Here is a 24,979-nt window from a genome sequence, read left to right as displayed (position 1 = left end):
TTTCTCATTTTCTGAGGGATCTGTGTTCCTGCCCTCCCCAAACTCCTCCTCCTCTGTATCTCTGTATGTCTGTAGGAGCCAAGAAACACATTTGTCCTCTTGAGAGGGAAGAGGCTGTTATAACAATGTGAAAATGGGCGGCCATTATCCCTAACTAGGGACTAGATTACCAAAACAACAAGTTTGTAAGGAAACCTCAGGTGACCAGTCTTCAGCAGCTCACTCCCCCACAAGTGGTCACCCACACTAAGGAAGTCTGAAATGGTTTCTGAAGACAGGTCTCAAGCTTTGTCCATTTTCCACCACAGGCCTGTGTGAGAAATCTGCAGCAGACTCTTGAGTTTCATGAGGAAATTCTTTATTTAGCAAGGATAGTTTGAAGTGAACTGTTCCCATGAGCAGGTTTTGCTGTGGTCCAGATTCTACCCATAGCGATTTCTAAGCAAGAAGATCAGCACAGCAACAATTAGGCCAATCACAAATAAATCCCAGTATGGTCCAAGGGTGTTGTCCAATTTCATCCATTTCCAACACATCGTAAACTGCTGGAAGAGACATTCTGTCAAAACAAATCCAAGCCTCCCCCTCCATACACAACCGTCATCTCCTTCCATCCCACCATTCAAAAACTGCTCATTGGAGTTTTCAGAGATTTGGGGCCTATCTGAGACAAACTTACTTTAAAAAACAGGATATCTTGGAGCAAATGCACAGTTTCCAGTTTCATGAGGGCAAAGAAAACAGGTATGTGAGCATCTGGACTTGTTTGAGCAGCCATATCATACAATCTCCTGGCCAAGTGAATGTCCTAGAAATAGAAGAATAGCCCTGACTCATTAAGTCCAGATTCCTTAGGGGTAATTAAATGGAAGCCATCACTTGAAATATTGTTATTTATCTTTGGTAGCCCACCACCTCCCCCATCCCTGGCAAGGTAGTCATGTGCTAATCCTTGGAACCTATGAATATGTTATGTTACATGGCAAAGGGGACTTTGAAAATGTCATTAAACCTAGAGATCTTAAAATAGATTATCCTAGATTATCTGGGTGTACTACATACTATCACATACTACATATTATCACATCTGGGTGTACTACATATTATCACATAAACACAGTTTTCTCAGGGCTGAGGTCAGGAGAGAAAGTCAGATATGGCAGAAGTACAAGTTGTAGCTTCTAGATTTGGGAAGGGCTCAACTTACTTGCTGGAGGGCCACGTGGAAAGAATGAGAAGGAATGTGGGCAGTCAGCGAGGAAATGGGACCCTCAGTCCTACAGCACAAGAAACTGAATATGCCCAACAACCTGAGTGAGCCTGGAAGTGATTCTTCCCCAAAGCTCCCAGTAAGGAACACAGACTGACTTTAGCCTGTGAAACTACACAGGATGGGTCAAGCTCACCCAGACTTTTGAACCAGAAATCATGAGATAATAAATGTGGTTGTGGGGTGCCTGTGTGGCTCAGTCGGTTAAGTGACCGACTTGCTTTCGGCTCAGGTCATGATCTCATGGTTCGTGAGATGAAGCCCTGCATTGGGCTCTGTGCTCGGCGTGGAGCCTGCTTAAGATTCTCTCTCTCTTCCTGCCCCTCTCCCCTACTTGTGCACTCTCTCTCTCTCATAAATAAAAGTTAAATTAAATAATTAATTAATGTGAGTTGTTTTAAGCCTCTAAATTTGTGGTAGTTTATTATGGCTAAAACATAGAAACTAACACATAGAAAACTAACACAAAAAGCTTTCTTGGATACTGCAGGGCCAGACCTTAGATACGATTCCAGTTAAAGAAGTAGAACACGAGATGCCAACAGTCCAGCTCCCCCAAACAAATAACAATACAGATACTAACAAGCATTTAAAATTCCTAGTTTTCTTTATAGTACTTTTCATACCTGAAGTTACAGAATTTGCTTGGTCATCTGTCCTTGTCCTCAAGGACCTGGACTACCCCTCAATTGCCAGTGCCTAATGGAATGCCAAGTACATAGCTTCTCTCTGATAATACTTATAGAATGAATGAATGAACTTTTTACTTCTCAGGCTGGAATTTTGATTCCTCAAATTACATACTATATTTTTAGGGATCTTTCCCCGCCATTAAATTATGCCATGGCAGGTAAACTTCTTTTCTTTAATTTTCACCTACTTGTGGCTTGTTTTTATTTGTTTGCTTTACTTTTGCTTGATTTCCCAAACAGAGTAGTGAAAAAGCTAAGTAGTGTTGTTCTAAAGGTTGAAGTGCCTTGGGCCAGTCCCATTATTGTACTTTACTGGGTGCCTCTGGATTCGTTTCAAAAGGATAAGAAGAGAGATTTTCACAAACTGTGTTTATCTTGCATCTCTTTGTCCTCCCTGTCTTCCAAACCTCCATTACACAGAGCGCAGTAGTTGTGAATCCCGGCGGCCCCTGCTAAACCCATGTTTTGGGTGGTATTCTCTCAGCTGTGTTCTGCTTGTTATTTCTTAAATGTTTCCCAAAGCTTTGTGGTCTTGTAAATTGATTGGTTGGAGAAAGAGGAATGTTCTTGCTAAAAACTTAAAATGCAAGAGACTGTTCTGAACAAATCTTCCTGGCAACAGAGAAAATGGATGTTGTAAAAACTCTAATTTGTGTCTCTAATTCCAACAAATTCAGTGGGTGTTCTTTTGAAAGCACCCTGCAGATTATAAAGGCTGTGTCACCCCCACACATGAAAGGCATATTGACTTTAATAGGGCATTCAGGGAACAAAAGCATTTGTCAATATCTCAAGCATTCATTCTTATTTGAAGCAGGCAATAGTTATTAATTTATTTCTTCAGGCACAAACATCACAATTCAGTTGCTTAGTTTGAAATAAAAAATAGCAAGAAGTACCATTAAGGTGGGATAAGCGCCCTTCTTACCCAGGGGCCTCACAATTCTCAGTGGGGGTGGGGTGGGACATGAAAGTCTTTCTTAAAAATTCCCAGAGAAAGAAATTCCTGAACCCACTGGTTAATTAGGGCAACCCATATAAAAGAGATTTTATTAGCTGATTCTAGAAAAGGCTCCTTGTTCTTTGATCCTTATTAGGAAGAAATCCAAGTCATTCATACAAAAAATTCCCTTTCAAAAATGTTTTGACGATGGCCAGGGTTCATTAAATAAGTCCATTGCACACCCAATCCACTTACATTTAACTTTCCTGTGATACATTTGAGCTTATTTTGCTTTAAATTCAATGATTGAGGAGATTATGTAAACCGATCTGCAGTCTCTTGTTAAATAATGTGTTTCCAAGTAAAATATCAGGTTTGCCAAAATATTGCCCAATGTTCATATGTTCAAAATAGCTTCTTATAATTCAAAAATACAGAATTCTCCAGGAATAAAGTATCTGGTTTATGAAAATTGTTCATATACACGATGCAGGAGTTTGCTAGCCCTGAATCTTTGGGTGACATCAAAAACTTCTTATACCAGGACAGAGGTAGATTTTTTGAATAGTTTATTCTTGTTTTCTAACTATAAATATACCATATACTAATGGGAGAAAACTTTGAAAACATAGAGCTGAAAAAAGTATTAAAAACCCACCTACAATTTCACTGTACATAGATAAGTACTGGTAATATTTTATACACATCCTTCCAGCATTTATATCTATATCTATATCTATATCTATATCTATATCTATATCTATATCTATATCTATCTATCTATCTATATATATATATATACATATATATATATTCAAATATACATACTTTTAGGAATTTTTCAACTTGCACAATATTTTGTCTTCCGCTTTCTTAATCTAACAATATATTTCAAACAACATACTATGTCCTAAGATATTGCTTTAGTCTATAATATTTTTATTTTTAATAGTTGCATAGTATTTCATAATAATGGCTAATGCTTATTAAATACTCATATTGCGTGCCAGTTACCACCATCATTTATTTTAACCTCATGACAATTACATAGGGCAGATGATATTAACTCTACTATAAAGATGAAGAAACTGAGGCACAGAGAGTTTAAGTCAGTTACCTAAATTCATGTCACTTGTAAGTGGCAGAACTGACATTCACATCCAGATGGTCTACTTCTAGCCTGCTCACTTAGTCACTGGGCCATAAAATACATACTACAGTGGTGTACTACCATGTGATAGTTTACAGAGCATGTCTTCTATTTTGAAGCAGTTTGTTTGTTTGCTTATAGGATTTTTTTTCCTATAATAAATAAAGTTATCCACACATAACTATTTTGCACATTTCTGATTATTTTATTAGGTAATAAGCCATTTATTTCAAGAGGAGTTATGGCCATTTTAAAGAGGTGTGTGTTTTGTCCTGTCATATTTCTGAGAAGGCCATTTTAAATATCTAACTTGAACTTGTCCTTTCCAGAAAATAATTCTATTCTGGTGTTTAAAGCTTCAGCTCTAACACTCTATAAGTGGTCAGACCAGACAAATGAGAAGTGAAAATACCTCGTGTCATAATTACTCTTATTTTTGATATGTTTATTTATAATTTATTCAGTAGATGTGGTATTGTTTTCTTTGTAGGATCCCAAAAATGTGTTATCTGGTAGGTCTAACTATATATACTGGAAACTCATCTGCAAAGGCTACTTCCTCCCCTCCTTTTGTCTTAATTTAGGATAGATTTCTTAGTCCTTATCTTAAAACATACCTGCTTTCTTCCATTAAAGAAATTTGTCATGCGTTTCTTGTAGTCCATGTTATAAAATCATTTTAGAACAAGACCTGGCAGTACTGACACTTCCACCTGAATTCACTGTTCCCTCTTTAACATTTTCACACTACTTTATTTGTGTGAGCATCCACTAGTGCCTTTTTAGGCTTTCACTATAGCTATGGACATATCTCTTCCATAGTAGGCTATGAGCTCTTTGAAGGTTGTCTTGTTCTTATAACCCTAGAATGAAGCACATTGCTTCCCGACACAAAATAAGCACATGAAAATATTTGAGCGAATAAATAAGTGAAGAAAAACAAGTCACAGAGCCATGGTAGTTTAGAAGCAGATGCAGATATCTTTCAAATCTGGGGGCTCATTGAAGGGTTCATGGAGGAGATGATAATGGAACTATTCTTTGAAAAACTCAGGGGTCTTTAATGGTCACAACTGTGGGAGAAGATCATTCTAGCAAATGGGGTGACATGGTCAAAAGTCAGGAGGGTTAAGTTGAAGGTCTCTAGTTGGGAGGGAAGGAAAAGTACCCTAGAACATACATAGGGGAGTAGGTAGGTTATGTCAAGGTAGGTTTGAATGCCAGACTAAGAAGTCTGGACTTCATTAAGCGATACAAAGTCAATAAGATCATTTTATTTTTGTTTGTTTGCTTGTATTTTTTTTTCTCTGTGTGTGCATGGTTTTTGGAGGAGTGAGGTGGAGGAGAAACAGTATCAGAGTTGTATTTTATAAAAAATAACATGGTACTGCTCTGTTAGATGGATTATGTATTAACTAAGGTAATGCTAACACCTGTAACAAATAAACCCCCAAATTTCTTTTTTTTTAATATGAAATTTATTGTCAAATTGCTTTCCATACAACACCCAGTGCTCATTCCAATAGGTGCCCTCCCCAATGCCCATCACCCAACCCCCAAACTTCAACAGGGGTATTCCTGGTTGGTAACTGAGAGACCCACCCTCCTTCTACTATGTGATTCTGCCATCCCTTAGAGCCTCATAAGTTCTGCATTTAACAAATGGAAGGGGAAAGAGACTAAGGAGAAGCTCCATCTACTTCTTAGCCGCCTTAGCCCAGAAATGACACCCTTCATTTTTATTTCTGTCCCATTGGTAAGAACTAGTCACAAGGATGAAAGGGAGCTGGGAAATGTAGTCTCTGACTAGAAGACACATGTCAGCAACAAGTCCTCCCCGTGAATTGGAGATTATATATCTTTGGCAGACACAGCTTTCTCTGAGCAGATTTAAAGGAAGAACAGTAGAATGGAAGACGACTGAGGAGCCTTTACAACAAGCCTGAATGAACAGAAATGCGGGCCTGAACCAGGATACAGACAGAAGGAATGGGCAGGAGGGGACGGGCAAATCATTTTGTTCATGGTTAAATTTCTGAAGTACTTCTGAATCAAGCGTAAATTGAGACATAGTTGCATAACAACTTGTGAGCTGAGTGCTTATATTTCTAAATTAGTTCAGGTCCTCTCCCAGTTCTTCCTCAGGCATTATTTTATATTCCCACAACAATGGTGCAGCCAGTCTTGGCCCACAGTTTAAGTCAAGGAGCTCACTGAACTTAATTCGAAGTCATAAATTGGGTAATGAGATGCTTCTCAGTGAAGCCATTAGGATTAAGTCACCTACATCACCCAGTCCTGATGCCCTTTCCTAAAGACAGATGAGGAAAACAATGACCCATATTTTTATACTGATTTACCACAGGTTGATTTATACCTCACTTCCTTCTCCCAGAGAGTTTTGGTTTACAAACCCTTTTTCGGTTCTCAGAGAAATCCTGGTAATGATATTATACTTATCTTTCCTGCTGGTTTGCATGAGGACTAACTAATAAAGAGGATTGTGAAGTGCCCTGCTGAAGAAATGCTTAATTACTTGATGACTTAAATGCTGTGAAAGTCTGTTCTAATTGCTTTGCTTTCATTAACCATCGCTCGAACAAGCTTCAGCTTTTTAATTATCAGAATATTCATTTTAAGGATTAGAAAAGGTATCTCCTTGTTAATTTGACTATGAGATGGCAAGATTAATAAAGTTGGCCCCTGGGTACTTGGTTATTATTTTTCGAATTGCAAAACAGAAGAAATTAATAAAGACAAAAGAGAAATGGCTCCTCACCAACTAAACCTAAAATTCCTCTGTCCGGATCTAAGTTCAGCTCTGTTTCTTATTTTTTGTTTACAATTTTTTATGTGTAGAGACTTTCTATAGGAAAAAATACACCTGTGACTGTGAGAAAGGATCAAAATGAACTAACTACCTGTGATTTAACAGGACCTGGATAGGAAGGAACAGAAATGTGTCCAGAGACAAATTACAAAGTTTCTTCTAAATGTATGAAATGTATGTCTTGACAGCTGCTGCTTGACATAGTGAAGAAAGTGACTGGGAGAGAGGCTAGCGGTGACTCCAAGGAAGAAATCCAGACCTTCTGATACAGTGGGCCATCTGGGCTCTGGTAGGCAATGTCCTCTCTGGTGCACAGTTGACCCTGTGTCATCCTTGCCCCCAGGCTGTTAAGGCAAAATGGTCTCGTTGTGGTGAGGATAAGGCTGTCATGGGGACCAAGTCCTTAAATCACACAGGACAGGTGAGCTAATTTGAATTTAACCCATAGAGTGGGGTCATTTTTATCCATGATACACACAGTGCTCCTTTCACCTTTACTGTTACATTTTGCATGAGGAATGATGAATAAAAGCTTTAATCTTACTGAAACTTTACTTAGCAGTCACGCAAATTCTCTTCTGATCTAACTAACAGTTATTCCATATGCTGACTACAAAGCCCCTTCACAAAGGCTTATTTTTTATTTCAAAGCCTGGGGAGGGGAGGCATCATTGTTCTGTTTTACAGATGTGGATGATGGTTAAAAGGGAGTGGGGTGTGGCTAAATGACATCCGAAGAATCTTCTGATTTAGCTATTTGATCTCATTTTATAAACACAGGAAGCCTGTACCTGCTAAGGATGGGGAAAACAGACTGGATTTGGATTTGACAGTCTTTCTACTGCTTAGGGTTCTGGGGCTGATGGAAAGTGATCAGTCAAAAAGCAGGTCACAGGGAGAGCTCAGGAAGGCAGGGATCTGGATTGTTGGTGCTTGAATATGAAGCCGTTGGTTGTTGCACAGTGCACAATTAGCAGTCAGATAGGAAATTCCCCACCAGTAATTCTCAACTACTAGCACAATTGGAAGAAAGAAGAAAGCATAGAAAAGCAGATAACCCCTTCATTATTTGGCTCTCAAAATGCAGCCAGAAGTATAGATACTGATACAAAATATATACTCGAATAGAAAGAATGACTCAGTGCAGGGCCCACTCTTTCAAAAACATAGGGTCAGACAGGCCTGGGTTCAAATTCTGACTCCCCCACCAATGAGTTCTGCAAATTTGGTCGGTGACTTAACCTCTCTGCACTTTGGTTTCCTGATGCATACAATGATGACACTGATAGGACTTCTCTCATTTATTGAGTGGTTGTGTGATTTAAATGGCGTAGTATATATAACACACCAATGCCTGGCTATTACTTTCATTATTGATATTTAATACACCTTTCTCACTGAGTCAGAACCCAATGCCATCTTCTTTAATTACACTTACCAAGGGATTTACCCAATATCTCCTTGTAGTGTTAGTTCTCTTTCTTAATAAATATGCCTTATATCCTCAAGTTAAGTATAGCCTTTGAAGGATGGAGATCCATTTTTTTTTTTTAATTTTTTTTTTTTTCAACGTTTATTTTTTTATTTTTGGGACAGAGAGAGACAGAGCATGAACGGGGGAGGGGCAGAGAGAGAGGGAGACACAGAATCGGAAACAGGCTCCAGGCTCTGAGCCATCAGCCCAGAGCCCGATGCGGGGCTCGAACTCCCAGACCGCGAGATCGTGACCTGGCTGAAGTCAGACACTTAACCGACTGCGCCACCCAGGCGCCCCGGAGATCCATTTTTTTAGGATTCTCCAGAGTGCTCAGCACTGTGTCATGTACATAGTGGGTGATTTATAAGACATTTCTGGATTAATGTCACCTTGGTATCCAGCTCTGACCTCAGTCCCACTCTTTCCTTGTTTACTGAAAGCTTGAGAGTCAATGGAAATTTTAATGGAAAAAGGCCTGGGGTGTAAGGGAGCGGAGGCAGGACCCAATAGTATAGCTGAGAAAAGTGTGAAGTTATGAATCTAATTATCCGAGACTAGATTTATTTCAACTTGCTGGTTATGTCTTTGGGCATAAATGGAGAACATAATTTCCTCCTCATAGGGTTCACATTAGGGTAAGTAAGTACTATGTGTTGGTATGGGGGGAGGGACTCAGCAAATGTTGTCTTTTCCTTGTTTCCTCTACACTGATGACATCAATGAATTTAAAAACATTTACAAATGTTCCCTTCCCATTCAGCTGCCATTACTAGGTTTGGATTATTACCAACACAATTACCTTTGCGATACCTAAGCCATGTTCATACATATAGGCCAGATTAAACATGGCTTGAGCGCTGTGGTATTTGTCGGCTGCAATGCTGTAATGTGTGGCTGCTGTTTGATAGTCCTTCTTAGTCCCGTAGCCATAGTAATGGTAATCTCCAATTTTTACTCTAGCGAATGCATTGCCTGATAGAAATATTAGAAAGAGAAGAAAAAGAACTCCAATGATTCACATACAGTTCCTAGTAACTCAACTTGATGATACTATACATAGAAAAAGAAAAACAAAAGACTCAATATCCTAGAATCAAGATTAGATATAACTTATGGATATTAATTATAATGCTCATTGTTAGCTGTCTTCCTTGCAGGATAACTCCCATGGTATAGTACAAATGTTCATTCCTAAAGAATAAAAATTATGAATTTTACCTTTTAAGTTCATTTTGTGAAGGTAGGTCAACTCTTGAAAAACTAGATCCCACCCCTCCAGTTCTCAAACTTCACCCCTGAAGCTGTGTTCTCCTGCATCACCCATGTCTCCCTCTTTCCTAGATTAGTCCTGTCAGTCATTTAAACACACTTTGGTATCTTCTATGAATGAAAACAAATCCTTTCTTTATCCCATGGTGTGTCCTTTTAACTACTCCCCATTTCTCTGTTCCCTTCACACTCAGCCTTTCCAAAGTGTGTTCTATACTCAATGTCTCCAAAGCTGCACCTCCCACATACTCTTAACCCACTCCAATCTGGCTTCTGCCCCTCTCCATGGAACTGCCACTTTTAAAGTGGTTGGTAACCTCCATGCAGCCAAACCCATTGGCCACTTCCCTGTCCTCATCTCATTGGACCTATCTGCCCAACAACTTTCCTCTCTTGACACCAGTGACATCTCATTCTTTGGGTTTCTCTCCTGCCTCATCAGCCTCTCCTCTTTAAAAAAAAAAAAAAAAATTTTAACATTTATTCATTTTTGAGAGACAGACAGAGCACAAGCTGGGGAGGGGCAGAGAGAGACGGAGACACAGAATCCGAAGCAGGCTCCAGGCTCCGAGCTGTCAGCACAGAGCCCGACGCGAGGCTCGAACTCACGAACTGTGAGATCATGACCTGAGCCGAAGTCAGATGCTCAACCGACTGAGCCATCCAGGCGCCCCCAGCCTCTCCTCTTTAGACACTTGCCTGACTCCTCCTCCACCCAGCTTCTAAATGTTGGAATATCAAGGATTTATTAGTTAAATCCTCTTCTCCTTTCTTCTCTTCCTTCTTTTCTCTTCTTTCTCTCCCACCCTCCTCTATCTCAACTCTTTTTCTGGGTGATCTCAATTAGTGCCATGCCTATCTTGATGTTTACTCTTCCTGAATTTTATCTACAGTCCTGTCTTTCCCCCAAGCGCCCGACTCTTCTAATCACCTCTTTGACTTCTCTGCTGGGATCCCAAAATATTCAGTGGAGATTCCTAACACGCTGCTACCTCCCTCCCTCAAACCAAACCAAACCAACCCAAATAATCAGTTTCTTCCCAACCACAGTGCTAGCATCACTGTTCAGGCACAAATTTAAATTAGTTATTCCTAATTGTTTTCCCCTCCCTTCCATTATAGAATCCATTAGCAGGTCCTGTTGGTTCTACTCTCAAACACACTTGTTTCTTGCTGTCTCCTCCACCACCTAGTTGAAGCCTGGAATACTACAATATCTTCCAAACTGTTCTTTTATTTCCACTTTCCAATATATTCTCCATACAACAGCCAGGATGATTTTTTTTTAATATAAAGTCAAATCATATTATTCCCTTGTGTTAACCCCCAAAGTGCTTCACTTTGCACTTGGAATAATATCCAGACTTCCTAGCTGACCTACAAGTTGTACTTCATCTGCCTTTTCTGCCTCCCTGACTAGCCTCATGTTACTTTCTCAACATGCTCTAGCTTTCTTAATTTTCCTAATACTCCTTCAAAACATCAAGCTCATTCTTGCTTCAGGACCTCCGCATTAAGATTCCTCATGCCTGTCTGCCTGGCATGTTTGGACTAACTCTGACTCTTCATGTGTCTGGTTTCTCATTATTCAGACCTCACTGCAAATGTCATTTCCCTCCTAGAGGCCTTCTCTGACTACTGTGTCTAAAGCATTGACTCAGCCCCCCACTCTGGGAGTTATCTATCTCACCTCCATGGTTTATTTTCTTCACAGCATATATCACTGTTATTTTATTTGTTTAGTCTCTCTCTCCTTCATGAATTTGTTTTCTCTCTCTCTCTTATGAGGACAAGAACTTTGAAGGTCTTGATCACTGATTATAGTCCCAGACCTAGAATGATACTTGACAAATATTTATGGAATGAATGGACAAACATGGTAGGAAACTTTTTAGAAAATGCTTTCTCCAAATGTTATATAATTTAGAATCTTACTTTGCAACAAATTTGGATATAATCAGGAGTAGAAAAAAATTCACGTGACTTTTAAGATATGAGAATTCAATCCTTTGAAGACAACTTAGTGATGACCTTTGGGGATCCATGTTTCCATTCACTAGGAAAATGTTGATTGAAAAGATGAGGGAATGCTAACTAGGACATCCATCTCAGGTGTGGCTAACCCCTCTAGCACAGTCTAGACTTTCATGGAAAAGGAGAAAGCACCCTGTGTAGTATGTTCTCAGATGTATACTTAAGGGCTATAGGACTCCTCCATCCCAAATTTTCTCCATATTTGGCCTACTGCAATTCCTAAAATCCTTTGCAATTGATTCCTTTGGATACTGAAGTTCTCTTAATCTTCTAGAATCCTCTATTGGATTCTAATGTAATACCATGACCCATCTTTAGCTCTGAGTAGAGGTATCATTATAAAATTCTTAAGCTGCCGAAGACATTAGTTAATAGGCTTTGCTTCCCAGGTGCTTCAAAATATACAGGTAGATGAGGGGTGCCTTGGTGGCTCAGTTGGTTAAGCATCTGACTCTTGATTTCAAGAGGCTCAGGTCATGATCTCATGAGTTTAAGCTCCACTGTCAGTGCGGAGCCTGCTTTGGATTCTCTCCCCCACCCTCTGTCCACGCCCCCTTCAAAATAAATAAATAAACTTTAAAAAATGTACAGGTATCTGGGGGCAAGTCCTTATAGAAATGCTACCCAAGAGAAGGGATTGGAGGGACCCAGAGAGGCAAAAGTCCCCTGAAGCCCTAATGAGAAACCCACTTCATTTCTAATTTTGCCCAAAGCTGTCCTCCTTTGACCCTGAGATTCTTTCTGGGCTATAACCACAAACGGACAGGACATCTATGTGTTTTCAAGCTTTAGAAGGGGTAGGCAGGACCTCTAAAATCTCTGAGAAGGAAGGCAGTGAACAGGCAGGTTCTCCAGAGGATTCAGCTCCACCCTAATTGGGGGGCTGACTGGGGGAATATAGTGACCTTGACAGGCTCTCAGGGGGTCACTTGACAGTGGGGAGGATTCCTCCTTGAATTTCACAGTCACAGCGTGGTGACTGGGTCCTGATGGTTCAGCGTTCTCTGCACACACTGCACCACCAGTGCTGATCAGAAATGTTCATTATTAGATTTCCTAACCTCAAGTGAGGTACAGCAGCCTCATCTCCAGAGACACTCATGCCTGACCTCTCTTGTGACACATAGTTAATTTTAGCAGCCTGACTTTTTTTTTTTATATTGGAGAATTCTGTTTAATATTAATGTCCCCTCATTTTCAACGTCTCTTTTCCTTGGTGCAATTTCCACACATTTCCTGGCTTGGAACAGGCCTGTATTTGTTGCAATTGAGCTGATTTGCCACAGCTGAGAGATTGCTGGTGTTGTTTCCCTACACCAAACAAGGTCTTTATTGCATTTTAGAAAACATACACTTTTCTTCTTTAGGGAATTTCTCACTAAAGTTGCATGGATGGCTTGCTGCTGGGTCACCTGCTCAGCTAGATCTGAGAAGGCACCCCCCATAACTTTTCCCCTCTGCCTCATATTAATATCAGTTGAGAATTTTTTCATACCATTCACTTCTTATAGAAAAGAGGTGATTCGACCCAGCATGAGACAATTTTAAGCAACTTAATTGGAAGTAAAATTGCTCTTTTATTGCATGAGACTTCCTCACATATCCAAATGCAGATAGAGCTTTGCAGCATCTGTTTGCTTTTAATAATGCCACCTGCCAATGCTTTCCCACCAGTGCTATTACACTTTCCTTATCACATGTGAATCCTGTAAGCGGAGCATGGGAACCCTGGGAATAGGGAGAGGATCATGATATTTGACTCTGGGTTTTGTTCTGTTTTGTTTTCTGATGCTAACATGTTAATAGTTATAATAAAGGTGTGAAGTTGGTAGTAATCATCAATGTGGCACTTCAAAAGAGACATCAAATGAGTCTTAAATCCATAAGTAATTTTACCTATAAATTCATTGAGACATAGGTCACTACTCAGAAAAAAACTCAGTAAATGTGTGACTGAAGCCAGAACAACAAAACTGGTTTCCTGAGTAAAATTGTCATATTTCAAACAATTGTTCTGGTGCCATGGAGACAGAGCCATAGAAAAATGTCTATTGTTTACTAAACCAGGACCTTGAGAATAACAAAGAAATTCCTGGAAATGACCTGTCAACCAAAGACTGACCCTAACATTGGTACAGTTTGAAATACCACCTTCTTGATATCTTGCTTATACACCCGAGAACTCGGCTGAAGCGAATCGATGACTAATAGTGGACGGAGACCAGGTACGTGCTTATTTTTACCTAGGTTCTATACCTTGAATGGCAGCTCGATTCCATAGGAGAAGTGCCATTGGATACATCTTCTCTTTTTCAAGAATTTTAACCTTTTCTAAAAAAAGGAGAAATTTCATTAGGAAGGCTTAAAATACCCGTGTAGTAAAGTCATTTATGCATATGTATGATTGGGGAATTGCAGAGAATTTTAACTTATCTTACTAGATTCCAAAATGAATGCTGAATTGCTTTGAGCTACTTCATACCCCATTTCTGCAAGCAGTGCATACTGAACAAGAGAAGAATCTATATCACCATCCTTATAGGCAAAGTATGCTGTCAGGAATTTCTCAGCCCAGTGGCCTAGTTCACAGACACCTTTATAAAGCTGTATATGGAAAAAGAAATCAAGCAGACTAGTTAGCCAATATACTTCATCCCAGGTAAATGATGAATGAAGTCAATCTTCAGCTCCTGCTGGCTGGTCAGGCAAGGATTTCAGGTTTAAAGCATGGCTTTTTTGAAAATTATTTAGGGTGAAGACATAATACCTTTCATAGGCACAGAGATTACAAGTGTGTATTTTTTGGTCTTGAGCTGAAACTTCCGGAGGCTTATTTTAAATTTGCGTAATAAACTTTCCTGACTTAGAGGCTATTTGGCAGGACAAGAATACATCGACTTCTTTTTTTTAAAAAAAGGACTTTTCTGGGCACTGCTACACTGCAAGGGTGAGTGATAAGGCCACAGCTGATGTGGAAAGGAGAGAATGAAGGGAAGACAGTGCCTGAGGGTGTAGGTGACATAACCACGAGGGAGGTGTGCAGAGCTCTGTGGGGACAAACGTCAACTTAGCTGAATAGCCCTTATGTAACCAAAGAGGCTAGCCATACATAATTCATTAGGAAGTTGGCAAAGGAGCAAATCTAAAGATAGATTATTAGCTGGCAGCTTTTGAAATGAGTTTCAGAGGGGCCAGATTGCAACATGGAGGTATTTATATTGGTGCAGTGGAAGTGTTTAATAAATCAATGAAGGACATTAAAGTCCTAAAAGCTTTCTTTTGAAAAGTACATCACTGGCTCAGGCTGAAAGAATTCACCTTCTCAGCTGTCATCCAAATCCTCAAAAACCTAAGGGCCCTGCTTTCCGGGAAGCAGTGGGCTGCGTTTTCTGGGCTAAATCAAGACTTTCATTACCCACAACTCTCAATCCCACTGAAGTGTCCAGTTGCCCCGGCCATTTGAGTGAAGGCTGAGACAGAGCTCCTTAACTGAATTCTGAGGTGAGCTCTGAACCTGATGAAAAGCCAAATGCAAGTGAGGAGGGATCATTTCTCTTCTTCCCTTTCCCAGCCTGAGTTTCAGCACTGCTTTTCCTCCCTGGCAAAAGTCAGTGTTCACGCTGTCAACTGGGAGAGGTAATATCTATAAAATCATAGACACCAACAACTTAAGGACAGTTTCACCTCCTCTGTGTGATAAATGAAAAATACTTTAAAAACATCCCATTATTTACCTCCACAGCAGTTCTGCACGATCTTAACACTCCTGTTCCTGTTGCGTACATCTCGGCCAGATAATAAATGGCGAGGGGCTGCCCACTCTGAGATGCCAAGTAAAAATATTTGAAGGCAAGTTTATAATCCTTCCATACTCCAGAGCCAGCTGAAAATTAAAATTATTTTGAGCCACCCCTCATTTGTGTTATTTTTTATATTATAATCTATGAATATAATGGTCATAGTGATGCCTTCTGTTTTAAATAAGAACCAACCAATCCATAGCCAACCAAAAGTCAAGCTGTTACAGATCCACTATTTGTAGGGGGGAAAAGCTGAGTTTGATTATAAGTAAGAATAAGGAAATTTATGTTCTTGACCCATTCAGAAATCTGAAGAAGGACTCTTTAGTCTCATGAAGATATCTCTTCAATACAACATACCTAAGATTAATAAAAGTAAACTAAGTGTGGTCTCTGAGTACCAGGGACAATAACTAGGATGTGGCTCACCATCCTTGTCCTTCCACACCAGAAGACCAGTGTAGTGCCTCCCTGTCATAACTATAGATTTTGGAGCAGGCAAATCCCAGCTCCAGGAGGCTCAACTCAGATTCAACTCATGCTTGGAGCAAGGAGAGGCATTTGGGACTAGGATAGAAAAATCAGCATACTGTCAGCAGCTGGGATTCATATCCTGGCTCTTTCATTATTCCTTTGTGAGTTGGGTACTTCTAGGCCCTTTATTTTCAAAAGGAGAGGCTTTCGCTAGATGGTCCCTAAATTGTCTTCCAGCTGTTAACATTTCATAACCTTTAGAAGCGGTGCCACTAAGAGCAAAGGCTCTGGAGGCAGATCACTTGGGCTTGAATTACCAGTTCCACTAACTGCGTGATCTTGGGCAAGCTCTTGGACCTTAATATGGCTCAGTTTGCTCATCTATAAACTGTAGGATACCCCCTAGATGTGCTGATAGGACTAAATGAGTAAATGCACATAAAGACTTAATAAACATTAGCCATTACTATTTCTCTTATTTTAGAAGCTTGAGTTATCTGATGGATCCTGGGCCTGCAACTTGTAATGAGCCAGAAGAACAAGGCCATCTTAGGCAACTACCCAAGACAAGTACAAAACAGGCAATCTCCTTGGGCTACTAAAGAAAATGTCAGCGGATGTTGCAGTCTGCTGCTACCCTAGCTCTACCTCTGAAAGGAAGGACTTATGGGGATACTCAGGTATGTTCAGATCTCATGGTACTTGTCTTGGGCACTCCCTCTCTCAGTCCCCACAGAGTATTACAAAGTTTCATGGCTTCCTAAGACCTCCTACCCCAATCACTCTACCTTCCCTCTCAGAAGACAACTTGGTACCTCCTAGCTCATTGAGGAAATTCTTGCATTGTCTTTTCTCACTTGCTTCTCTCTCCTTCCTTCCAGATTTACATCTGCAATATCCTTTCCTCCATCTCTCCAGTCTTTGAGGGTGAGAAGTTCCTCCTCTTTATTAAGGCTAATGAGGCCTCCACCTACCTGGGTGCAGTCAGATCCTAATGCCACCCTATTTTTTCCAGAACCTCTTCATCAATTATCTCATAACTTCCATGACACATTGATTATCTCCAATAATTGTCTGGCTCTTTTTTTTTTTTCAGAAATTATACCCAGGTCTCCCATCATCTTAAAAAGAATTCCCTCTTGGTTCTTGGTCTCTCTCATGCTACCATTCCATCCTTCTTCCTCCATTTAAAGGCACACAACTTCCAAGAATATTTTTACTTATCTACTTTCTCACCTTCCATTCATACCTCAACACATTGTGTCTGGTTTCTATACCAACCAGTCCAATGACCACATAAACATTCTCTATATTGACAAGGCCCATAGATTCTCAGACCTTTTTTATTTTTTGTTTGTTTTGTTTTGTTTTGTTTTGAAGAAGCAGGTTTCTCATTACATTTCACAGAGGGGCTCATTCATTTATTCTTTCTTAACAGTTCTATCCTATGGCTTCCTTAAAATCACTTTTCCCCCCATTCCTCTGATCATGCTTTTTCAGTCTTTTTGTGTCTTCACAGTCCCCACAGAGTCTTCACTCTTTCTTTGCCAATCTTTTCAATACAACAGTGAGGACCACCAGATTTCTGACCATGGCCCACTGTTCCTTTCATGTTTTCGTTTCCTTTTGCAGTCTCAGCTACTTTTAATTAACTCCTATATGTTGATGCCTCTCAAATCTTTCTCTTCAAGTTTGACCTTTCTTGTGAGTTTCATACCTGTTTTGGGGTGTCCACTGGACATCACAAGGCACCTCAAACTCAACCTTTTCAAAAGTGAGCTTCCTGACTATACCTTTTGCCTCCTTCCTCAACTGGTATCTTTTCCTTCAGTCTTCAAATTCCTCCTGAGATTGCTGCCTCAAATTCTATCTAAATCAATCACTCCAGCAATTTGATTTTTGTTAAAAAAGGAGTAGACTTAACAATGCATTTGTCATATGGATCCAGGAAAGACCCCGAAGAGCCAAAGTAATGTTGAAAAAGAAAACCAAAGCTAAAGAAAACCAAAGCTAAAGGCCTCACAATTCTGGACTTCAAGCTGTATTAGCAAGCTATAATCATCAAGATAGTATGATACTGGCACAAAAACAATTACATAGATCAGTGGAACAGAACAGAGAACCCAGAAATGGACCCACAAATATATGGCCAACTAATCTTTGACAAAGCAGGAAAGAATATCCAATGGAAAAAAGACAGTTTCTTCAGCAAATGGTGTTGGGAAAACTGGATAGCAACATGCAGAAGAATGAATCTTGACCACTTTCTTACACCGTACACAAAAATAAACTCAAAAATGGATGAAAGACCTAAATGGAAGACAGGAAACCACCAAAATCCTAGAGGAGAGAACAGAAAACAGCCTCTTTGATCTTGGCTACAGCAACTTCTTATTAGACATGTCTCCAGAGGCAAGGGAAACAAGAGCGAAAATGAACTATTGGGACCTCATCAAGATAAAAACCTTCTGCACGGTGAAGGAAACAATCAGCAAAACTAAAAGGCAACCGACATAATGGGAGAAAATACTTGCAATGACATATTGGATAAGGGTTAGTATCCAAAATCTATAAAGGACTTACCAAACTCAGCACCCAAAACACAATCCAGTGAAGAAATGGGCAGAAGACATGAATAGACACTTTTCCAAAGAAGACATCCAGATGGCTAACAGACACATGAAAAGATGTTCAACACTGCTTATTATCAGGGAAATACAAATCAAAACCACAATGAGATACTACCTCATACTTATCAGAATGGCTAAAATTAACAACTCAGGAAATGACAGATGTTGGCGAGGATGTGGAGAAAGGGGAACACTTTTGCACTGCTGGTGGGAATGTGAACAGTGCAGCTATTCTGGGAAAATAGTATGGACGTTCCTCAAAAAATTAAAAATAGAGCTTCCCTAGGACCTAGCAATCGCACTACTAGGTATTTATCCAAAGGATACAAATAGCTGATTCGAAGGGGCACATGCACCCCAATGTTTAGAGCAGTGCTATCAACAATAGCCAAATTATGGAAAGAGCTCAAAAGTCCATTGATTGGTGAATGTATAAAAAAGATGTGGTATATAGACACACCCACAATGGAATATTACTCAGCAATCGAAAAGAATGAAATCTTGCCATTTGTAACAGCGTGGATGGAACTAGAATGTATTATGCTAACTGAAATAAGTCAGTCAGAGAAAGATAAATATCATACGATTTCACTAATGTGGAGTTTAAGAAACACAATAGATGAACAGAGGGGAAGGGAAGGAAAAATAAGATAAAAAGAGAGAAAGAGGCAAACCATAAGAAACTCTTAAATACAGAGAACAAACTGAGGGTTTCCTGGAGGAGAGGTGTGGGGAGGGGGATGGGCTTACTGGGTGATGGGCATTAAGGAGGGCACTTGTGGTGAGCACCAGGTGTTATATGTAAGTGATGTATCACTAAATTCTACTCCTGAAACCATTATTACACTATATGTTAACTAACTTGGATTTAAATAAAATTAAAAAAAAATAATGCACTTGTCAGTCTTGGCACAGTAGCTATATTTGTAACACTTACAGTAGTACATGAAGCCTAACTGAAACTGTGCGTTGGGCCATCCTTTCTCTGCAGCTTTCTGAAAGTATTTAAGTGCTTCAGCATAATTCTGCAAGATAATTACACTTTATTACTCAAAGGTGTATTGTATAACTCCATGGTAACAATTGTCTTCTTTTTTTTTAAAGAGTATAGATAGTGCCTTATGTGATTTAGGCTAATTAAAATAGTATCAGAAGCATTATAGACTTTATTTAATAATTATATTATACTCTATTAGGAAATAATTATCTCATTTTCACTGTAAATTATGTCTTTTCCTACACTGACAGTATTTTTTTTTTTTTTTTTAGATATTGGGGAAAGGTCACCCAAAAGTGCAGAGGATAACAAAAAAGATAAATTTCTCTGTCAGAAAAAGTCTTCAGGAATTATATAATTTCTAAGGTTACTTAGAGTCTATAATTCTAAGATATAAATATGGTCATTATTCTTGTCACAAATTTGTTCTATGTCTCTTTGGCAAATATTCCACTGGATTATTTTATTTCTATCATCAAATACGATAGTTTGGCAAACTAGGTATTAGACACTAATTCTTTTAAATTAATCAACAATCATGAATTTTACCCCATAAATTGCTAGAAATATGTTGAAAAGATAATGAAATTATTTAACTTACCACAGGAACTCCTTTCCCATAAAAGTAAAGAAGACCAAGCCCATGAAGACCAATTGCATTGCCCTGGAACAGTTTTAAAAATCCAAGTAAAGTCCCAGAAGAATTCATGATAAGGTAAATTATGGAAAAATCATTCTAAATATTTAAAATGCACCCAGTAGAGGTTTAATCAAGGCAGGTTAATGAGACAGTTGGTAAATTATTCTATCTCTCTCTAGTTTCTCCTTTCATGCCTTCATAACCCCCTCTGACGAGAAAAGAGGGAAAAAAAAGCCAAATCTTTTCTCCATTCTTTCATTCAGCATTTATTTAGCGCTAGCTTTGTGAGTGACTCCATAATAGGCATTGGACAGACGTAGGAGGTGAAAGTTGAGAGGTGACAAAACAATGATCCCTGTCTTAGAGAGTTCACAGGCTAGTGGGCTCTGATCCACTAAGTAGCGCCTCTTAAAATAGTCACGTCAAAAGTGGTAAGTCCTGTACTAGAAACAGATCAGGAGTCTTGTGGACACCTAGAAGGGGGACTCAACTGCCTAGATGAGGGTAGAGACTGAGGGGATTGAGTTGTCAGAGGTGGTTGACATTTGAGTTTGGTCTTGAAGGATGTGTAGGAATTTTCCAGAAGAGAGAAGTCTATCCAGACACTTGTTACCTGCTTTGGTCAAAGGAGGTTGACATAAATGGCCAAGTAACATTTTAGAGATTCTTTGAATTTCGATCTAGCAATTCTGGATGGTAAGGTGTTGTTAATATATGTTTCTTTATTTAAATCTGATTGCTTATAACATCATCAGTGTTTTCTTTTCCATTTGATGCTAAATTAACTACCATTTCTTTTTCTGATTAGTATTCTAAAGAGCCTATGGAATGGAGTATTTATTTAGCATGTTTAGAATTTAGCACATGTTCAAATACATCAGTACTTTGGATATCAATCCTGGATGAAGTGTGAACCTTGAAAGTGACTTCCCCAACCAGGAAGCCCACTTTTCTTTTTGTCTCCCATCATGTATTTCACCTGCTAGTGACTGAGTAAAGAGGCACATTTGGCCACTCGACTGTCATTCAGTAGACATATAGGTTTGTTTTACAGGTTTATAGTATTTCCTCAGGACTCAAGTTTTGATAGAAAACTCTCCAGATTCTTTTTACCACCTAAATGTAGTTATTGTGGATGCAGCCAGAGTCCCTCTCACTGTTACAGGAATAGCACGTAACTAGAGAAGGCATAGTTCAAAAATTATTTCGAAACTCCAAAGTTTGAAACTATGCATATCAAAGGGCCAGCTATTCCAAGAATTCTTAAGGATGGTCCAGCTGTATTTAAAACCAGTGGTATACAACTGCTCTCTTCTTCTTGCCTGTCCCCTTACTATGTATCTACTTGTTGTCCTAGAACTCTTGGGAAAGTCTGGTCTGGGGGTGGTAAGGCCTTGTGTGATGGATGTGGTAAAGTCTGGTGAGTCTGTCTTCTAACAGTGAGTCTGTCTTCATTCAGGTGTTGAGAAAAATAGAAGAGAAGGGAAATGAGAATAGAGAAGGAGGAAGGGAGAGAAGAGGGTAAGGTTTCTAACCTTTGGCTCACCAACTATTTATGGACCAGAGTACTTGTTTATAATTTTCAGGTCAGGAGTGGCCCACTTAGATCCCTCCAGGAGCCATTCAGGTAATGTAAGTAGTACATCAATCTGGTGATAGACTGACAGAGACTGAGGCAAATCAGAGAGTTCCTGCCCTGTTTAAAGGCAGTAGCACCACTCAAGAAACTGCCCCAGGCAACTGTTGTCACATGGAGTGGCAGCCTCATATGGTCAGCTCTTCCCATTTTCCAAGAAAAGCTGGATGTCCAAATTTGAATATGTAATTTCCTGGTTTGTTTTTTTACTTCAATATAGTTGACACACGATGTTACATTAGTTTCAGGTGTACAGGATAGTGATTCGACAACTTTATACATTGCGCTGTGCTCACAGGTGTAGTTACCAACCGTCACCATGTAAAACTTCCTAATTTTTGAAACACTTTTTGGGCCAAATAAAACATGTGTAGGCAATCCCCCCATGAACAGCTTCCACTTTAGGGCTCATTGCTCTTGCTTAGGTTAAGTGACATGAACTTAGAAAGCAGATGGTCATTTATTGTCAAATATGTAATGAACTTCTATGTACTAAGACCACTATCCTCCTCTAGTTGAGGAGACATGGCCTTCAGATAATAGGAGAGAAGGCATAAGGTAGAAGCAGTAAAATTCCAGCAGTACAGAGAGTGAATGCAGGGCAAGTGCAGAAAAGAGAAAAATTATATAAGCCAAGGTGGGTAGAGGTGGTTTTGTGGAAGGAGAGAGGAGAGAGGATTGAGCTCTCCTCTGGGAAATGGGTTGGATTCAAAATGGGGGATTTTAGGGAGGGAGTCAGAATGACAGAAGTGATAGGGATGGGCCTGATCTGTGAAAGAGAAAACCAGAAGAATATGGTCCAATATGGACCCAACAGGATAACTGCTCATGTTTCTGAGAAAATAAGATAAAAGAAGTCATAAAGACTGTAGCTTTGTATCCTGATCTGATGACTTAAAAGCAAATTAAAAAACATATATATATATATATATAATCTTAATGTTATATCTTATCTTAATATTATATATAGTAAGAGTATGGGTATGCAGAAAGTGGAAGATAGAAAGACAGAAAACCTTTTACTTTGGTAGTGACCCCAAGTGAGAAATCTAATAAACCATCAACCAGGTGATGATAAAGGAATATATGGTCATGTCCACCTGATGCCATTCAGAATAATTACCTAAATATAATTTTAGATTTATCTGTAAAGAAAGACAGCTCAGATTTAGAACACAAGTAGCTCAGATTCCTGCCCTGAATAGCTTGGAAGCCGGGTTAATTTACACACCCAACTTCCTGGCGTTATTCCTTTGGGCTGACAAATCAGTGTTATTTGCCAGATTACAAGAGATCTTCCTCTGTTACTTAACCCCACCTCTTTTTCAACCAGTTTTCCCTTGTCATCCTAATCTAATGGTACTCCATCCAGATCACTTTCTTGCTGAGTAAAAATTTCATATAAATTACTAGGGAGAGGAGAGGAGAGGAGTACCAGCCTTCTCAGTAATTTACAACACAATAGCAGCAGCTCCAAGGTGCTACTCACTTATAAATAGGCTCCTAAAGCAGCATGTGGGCTTTTAAAAACTGAGTACAGTTGAAAGTATTCCCCAGTTTGAGCACATCTTCACTCCCAGTGTTGCAGTAAGGTATTGTGAGACAATGAAATCCTTCCTGCTGTGCAGGGTTAGAAAGTTTATCAAGGCCATTTCCCAGCATTAGGCACATGGGTGTTACAATGAGGATGTTCTTAATGCACTAAAGGAAGTCAGAGTAGTCTACTAAGTTTTATCAGACAGATGCTAGCGTCACTGAGCCCCGGAATCAAGACAAAAATTTTAGTGGCAGGAGCCATATTATTCCATTTCTATATTCCTTCATAGATCCAATTAATTCAGCTTTGGATATGCTTTGAAGTTCACTCTACCTAACTGGCCCCAGACTGCAGAAGATAAGCTGACCCACTGCATCTACTGTAAGCCAGGCACTGCTTTAAGTACTTTGCAATAAAAGGCATATAAACATAAACTCATTAGATCCTGGCAACAACAATATGAGGCAAATCTTCTTATACTCCCATTTTACATTTGGGAAAATTGAGGCACAGAGAAGTTAAGTAACTTGCCCATGGTCATACAGGCAGTACGCTGCAGGGCTGGCATTTAAACCATGGATTCTGCCTCCAGAGTTGTGTCTCAACCATCTTGTCCTGGTCACCTATCTGATGATCTGCCTGGGCCAGAGAGATTTCTGGCCTTTGAGTAAGACTAAACTGGAAAAAACTAGGCATTTCTTATTTGTCCTTGTCCTGAACTTACTGCAGATATTGTTTGAGTTTTCCCTTCCTCTGTCCTCTTTTATTTCCTGTTTCCTGAGCTAGGTGGCCTCACCTACTGGGGGACAGAAAGCTGAGCTTTTGTTTGCCCTCATGCTGGAGAAGCATGTCATTGCCATTTTTCATTTACTGAGAAAACAAGATGTGTCTCCCCCTATCCCAACTCCACATTTTATTGTCAATGATATTCTTCTCCAAGACATGAAACTCCCAGGCTCATTACTTGGGCATGGGGCTTTGAAATCAACTCTTCTGCATGAGTCTGCATGTAATAAAAGCCAAGTGTTTTAAAGTGCTTACAGAAATGGGCTGAGTACATACCTTACTGGCTGCCATGGAAAAGTATTTGAAGGCAGTTGCGTTATTTTGTGGGGCTGCAGCGTTCCCCTCTAAATACATCTACAGAAACAAACAAGAGGATGTAAAAAAAAACTGAGGAATTTGTGGGTGATTAAAATGTTTTAGAACTACATAGTAGTGATAGTTGGCCAACATTGTGAAATGCAGTGAATGACACTGAATATACAGTTTAAAATTGTTGATTTTACGTTGATTTCACCTCAATTTTAATCAAAGAAAAAACTGAGGAAGCAACCTACAACACACATTCTGGAGTGACCTGGCCTAAGGGCAGAGAAACGGACCCTATTTTGTGTCTTTTTCACTGTTTCCTTCCATCTAAATTAGTATGTAGCACTTCTGGAAAAGGAGCATTTGTCCCCATGGTTACTAATGCAAATTGGCCGCAGGGAGCCAAGGGCAGCACTTGGGGGGATGAATGGTCTTTGAAGGAGAGAAAAAAATGTTCTTCTTTAGAGGAACTGTCCACAAAAGTTGCTCAGCAGCCGAGGGCCCTCCC

The 24,979-nt window shown here is 39.6% G+C and overlaps 1 protein-coding gene across 5 annotated transcripts in view; it reads right to left on the bottom strand.

The window, feature by feature from the left end:
• Positions 1-341: 341 nt before the first annotated feature.
• SEL1L2 (SEL1L2 adaptor subunit of SYVN1 ubiquitin ligase) overlaps positions 342-24,979 on the bottom strand; it is a 123,356-nt gene continuing 98,718 nt past the window's right edge. For 3 of the 5 annotated variants that reach the window (XM_086701654.1, XM_086701649.1, XM_086701653.1), the window contains 9 exons: positions 24,442-24,519; positions 20,168-20,230; positions 19,507-19,594; positions 15,400-15,548; positions 14,104-14,269; positions 13,922-13,996; positions 9,162-9,334; positions 680-808; positions 342-545 (listed from right to left, as the gene is read on the bottom strand). In XM_086701654.1, the coding sequence (XP_086557780.1) occupies positions 423-545; positions 680-808; positions 9,162-9,334; positions 13,922-13,996; positions 14,104-14,269; positions 15,400-15,548; positions 19,507-19,594; positions 20,168-20,230; positions 24,442-24,519 (1,044 nt within the window). In that variant the 3' untranslated portion in view covers positions 342-422. Of the gene's footprint in view, positions 546-679; positions 809-6,391; positions 7,230-9,161; positions 9,335-13,921; positions 13,997-14,103; positions 14,270-15,399; positions 15,549-19,506; positions 19,595-20,167; positions 20,231-24,441; positions 24,520-24,979 lie in introns of those variants that run through there. The other 2 variants (XM_086701651.1, XM_086701652.1) reach the window with 2 other exon arrangements.

This window comes from Puma concolor, chromosome A3, assembly GCF_028749965.1.
Source record: "Puma concolor isolate L17-30 chromosome A3, mPumCon1.1.hap2, whole genome shotgun sequence".
In the NCBI taxonomy this organism is placed as follows: domain Eukaryota; kingdom Metazoa; phylum Chordata; class Mammalia; order Carnivora; family Felidae; genus Puma; species Puma concolor.
This window is presented reverse-complemented; position numbering and strand designations above follow the sequence as displayed.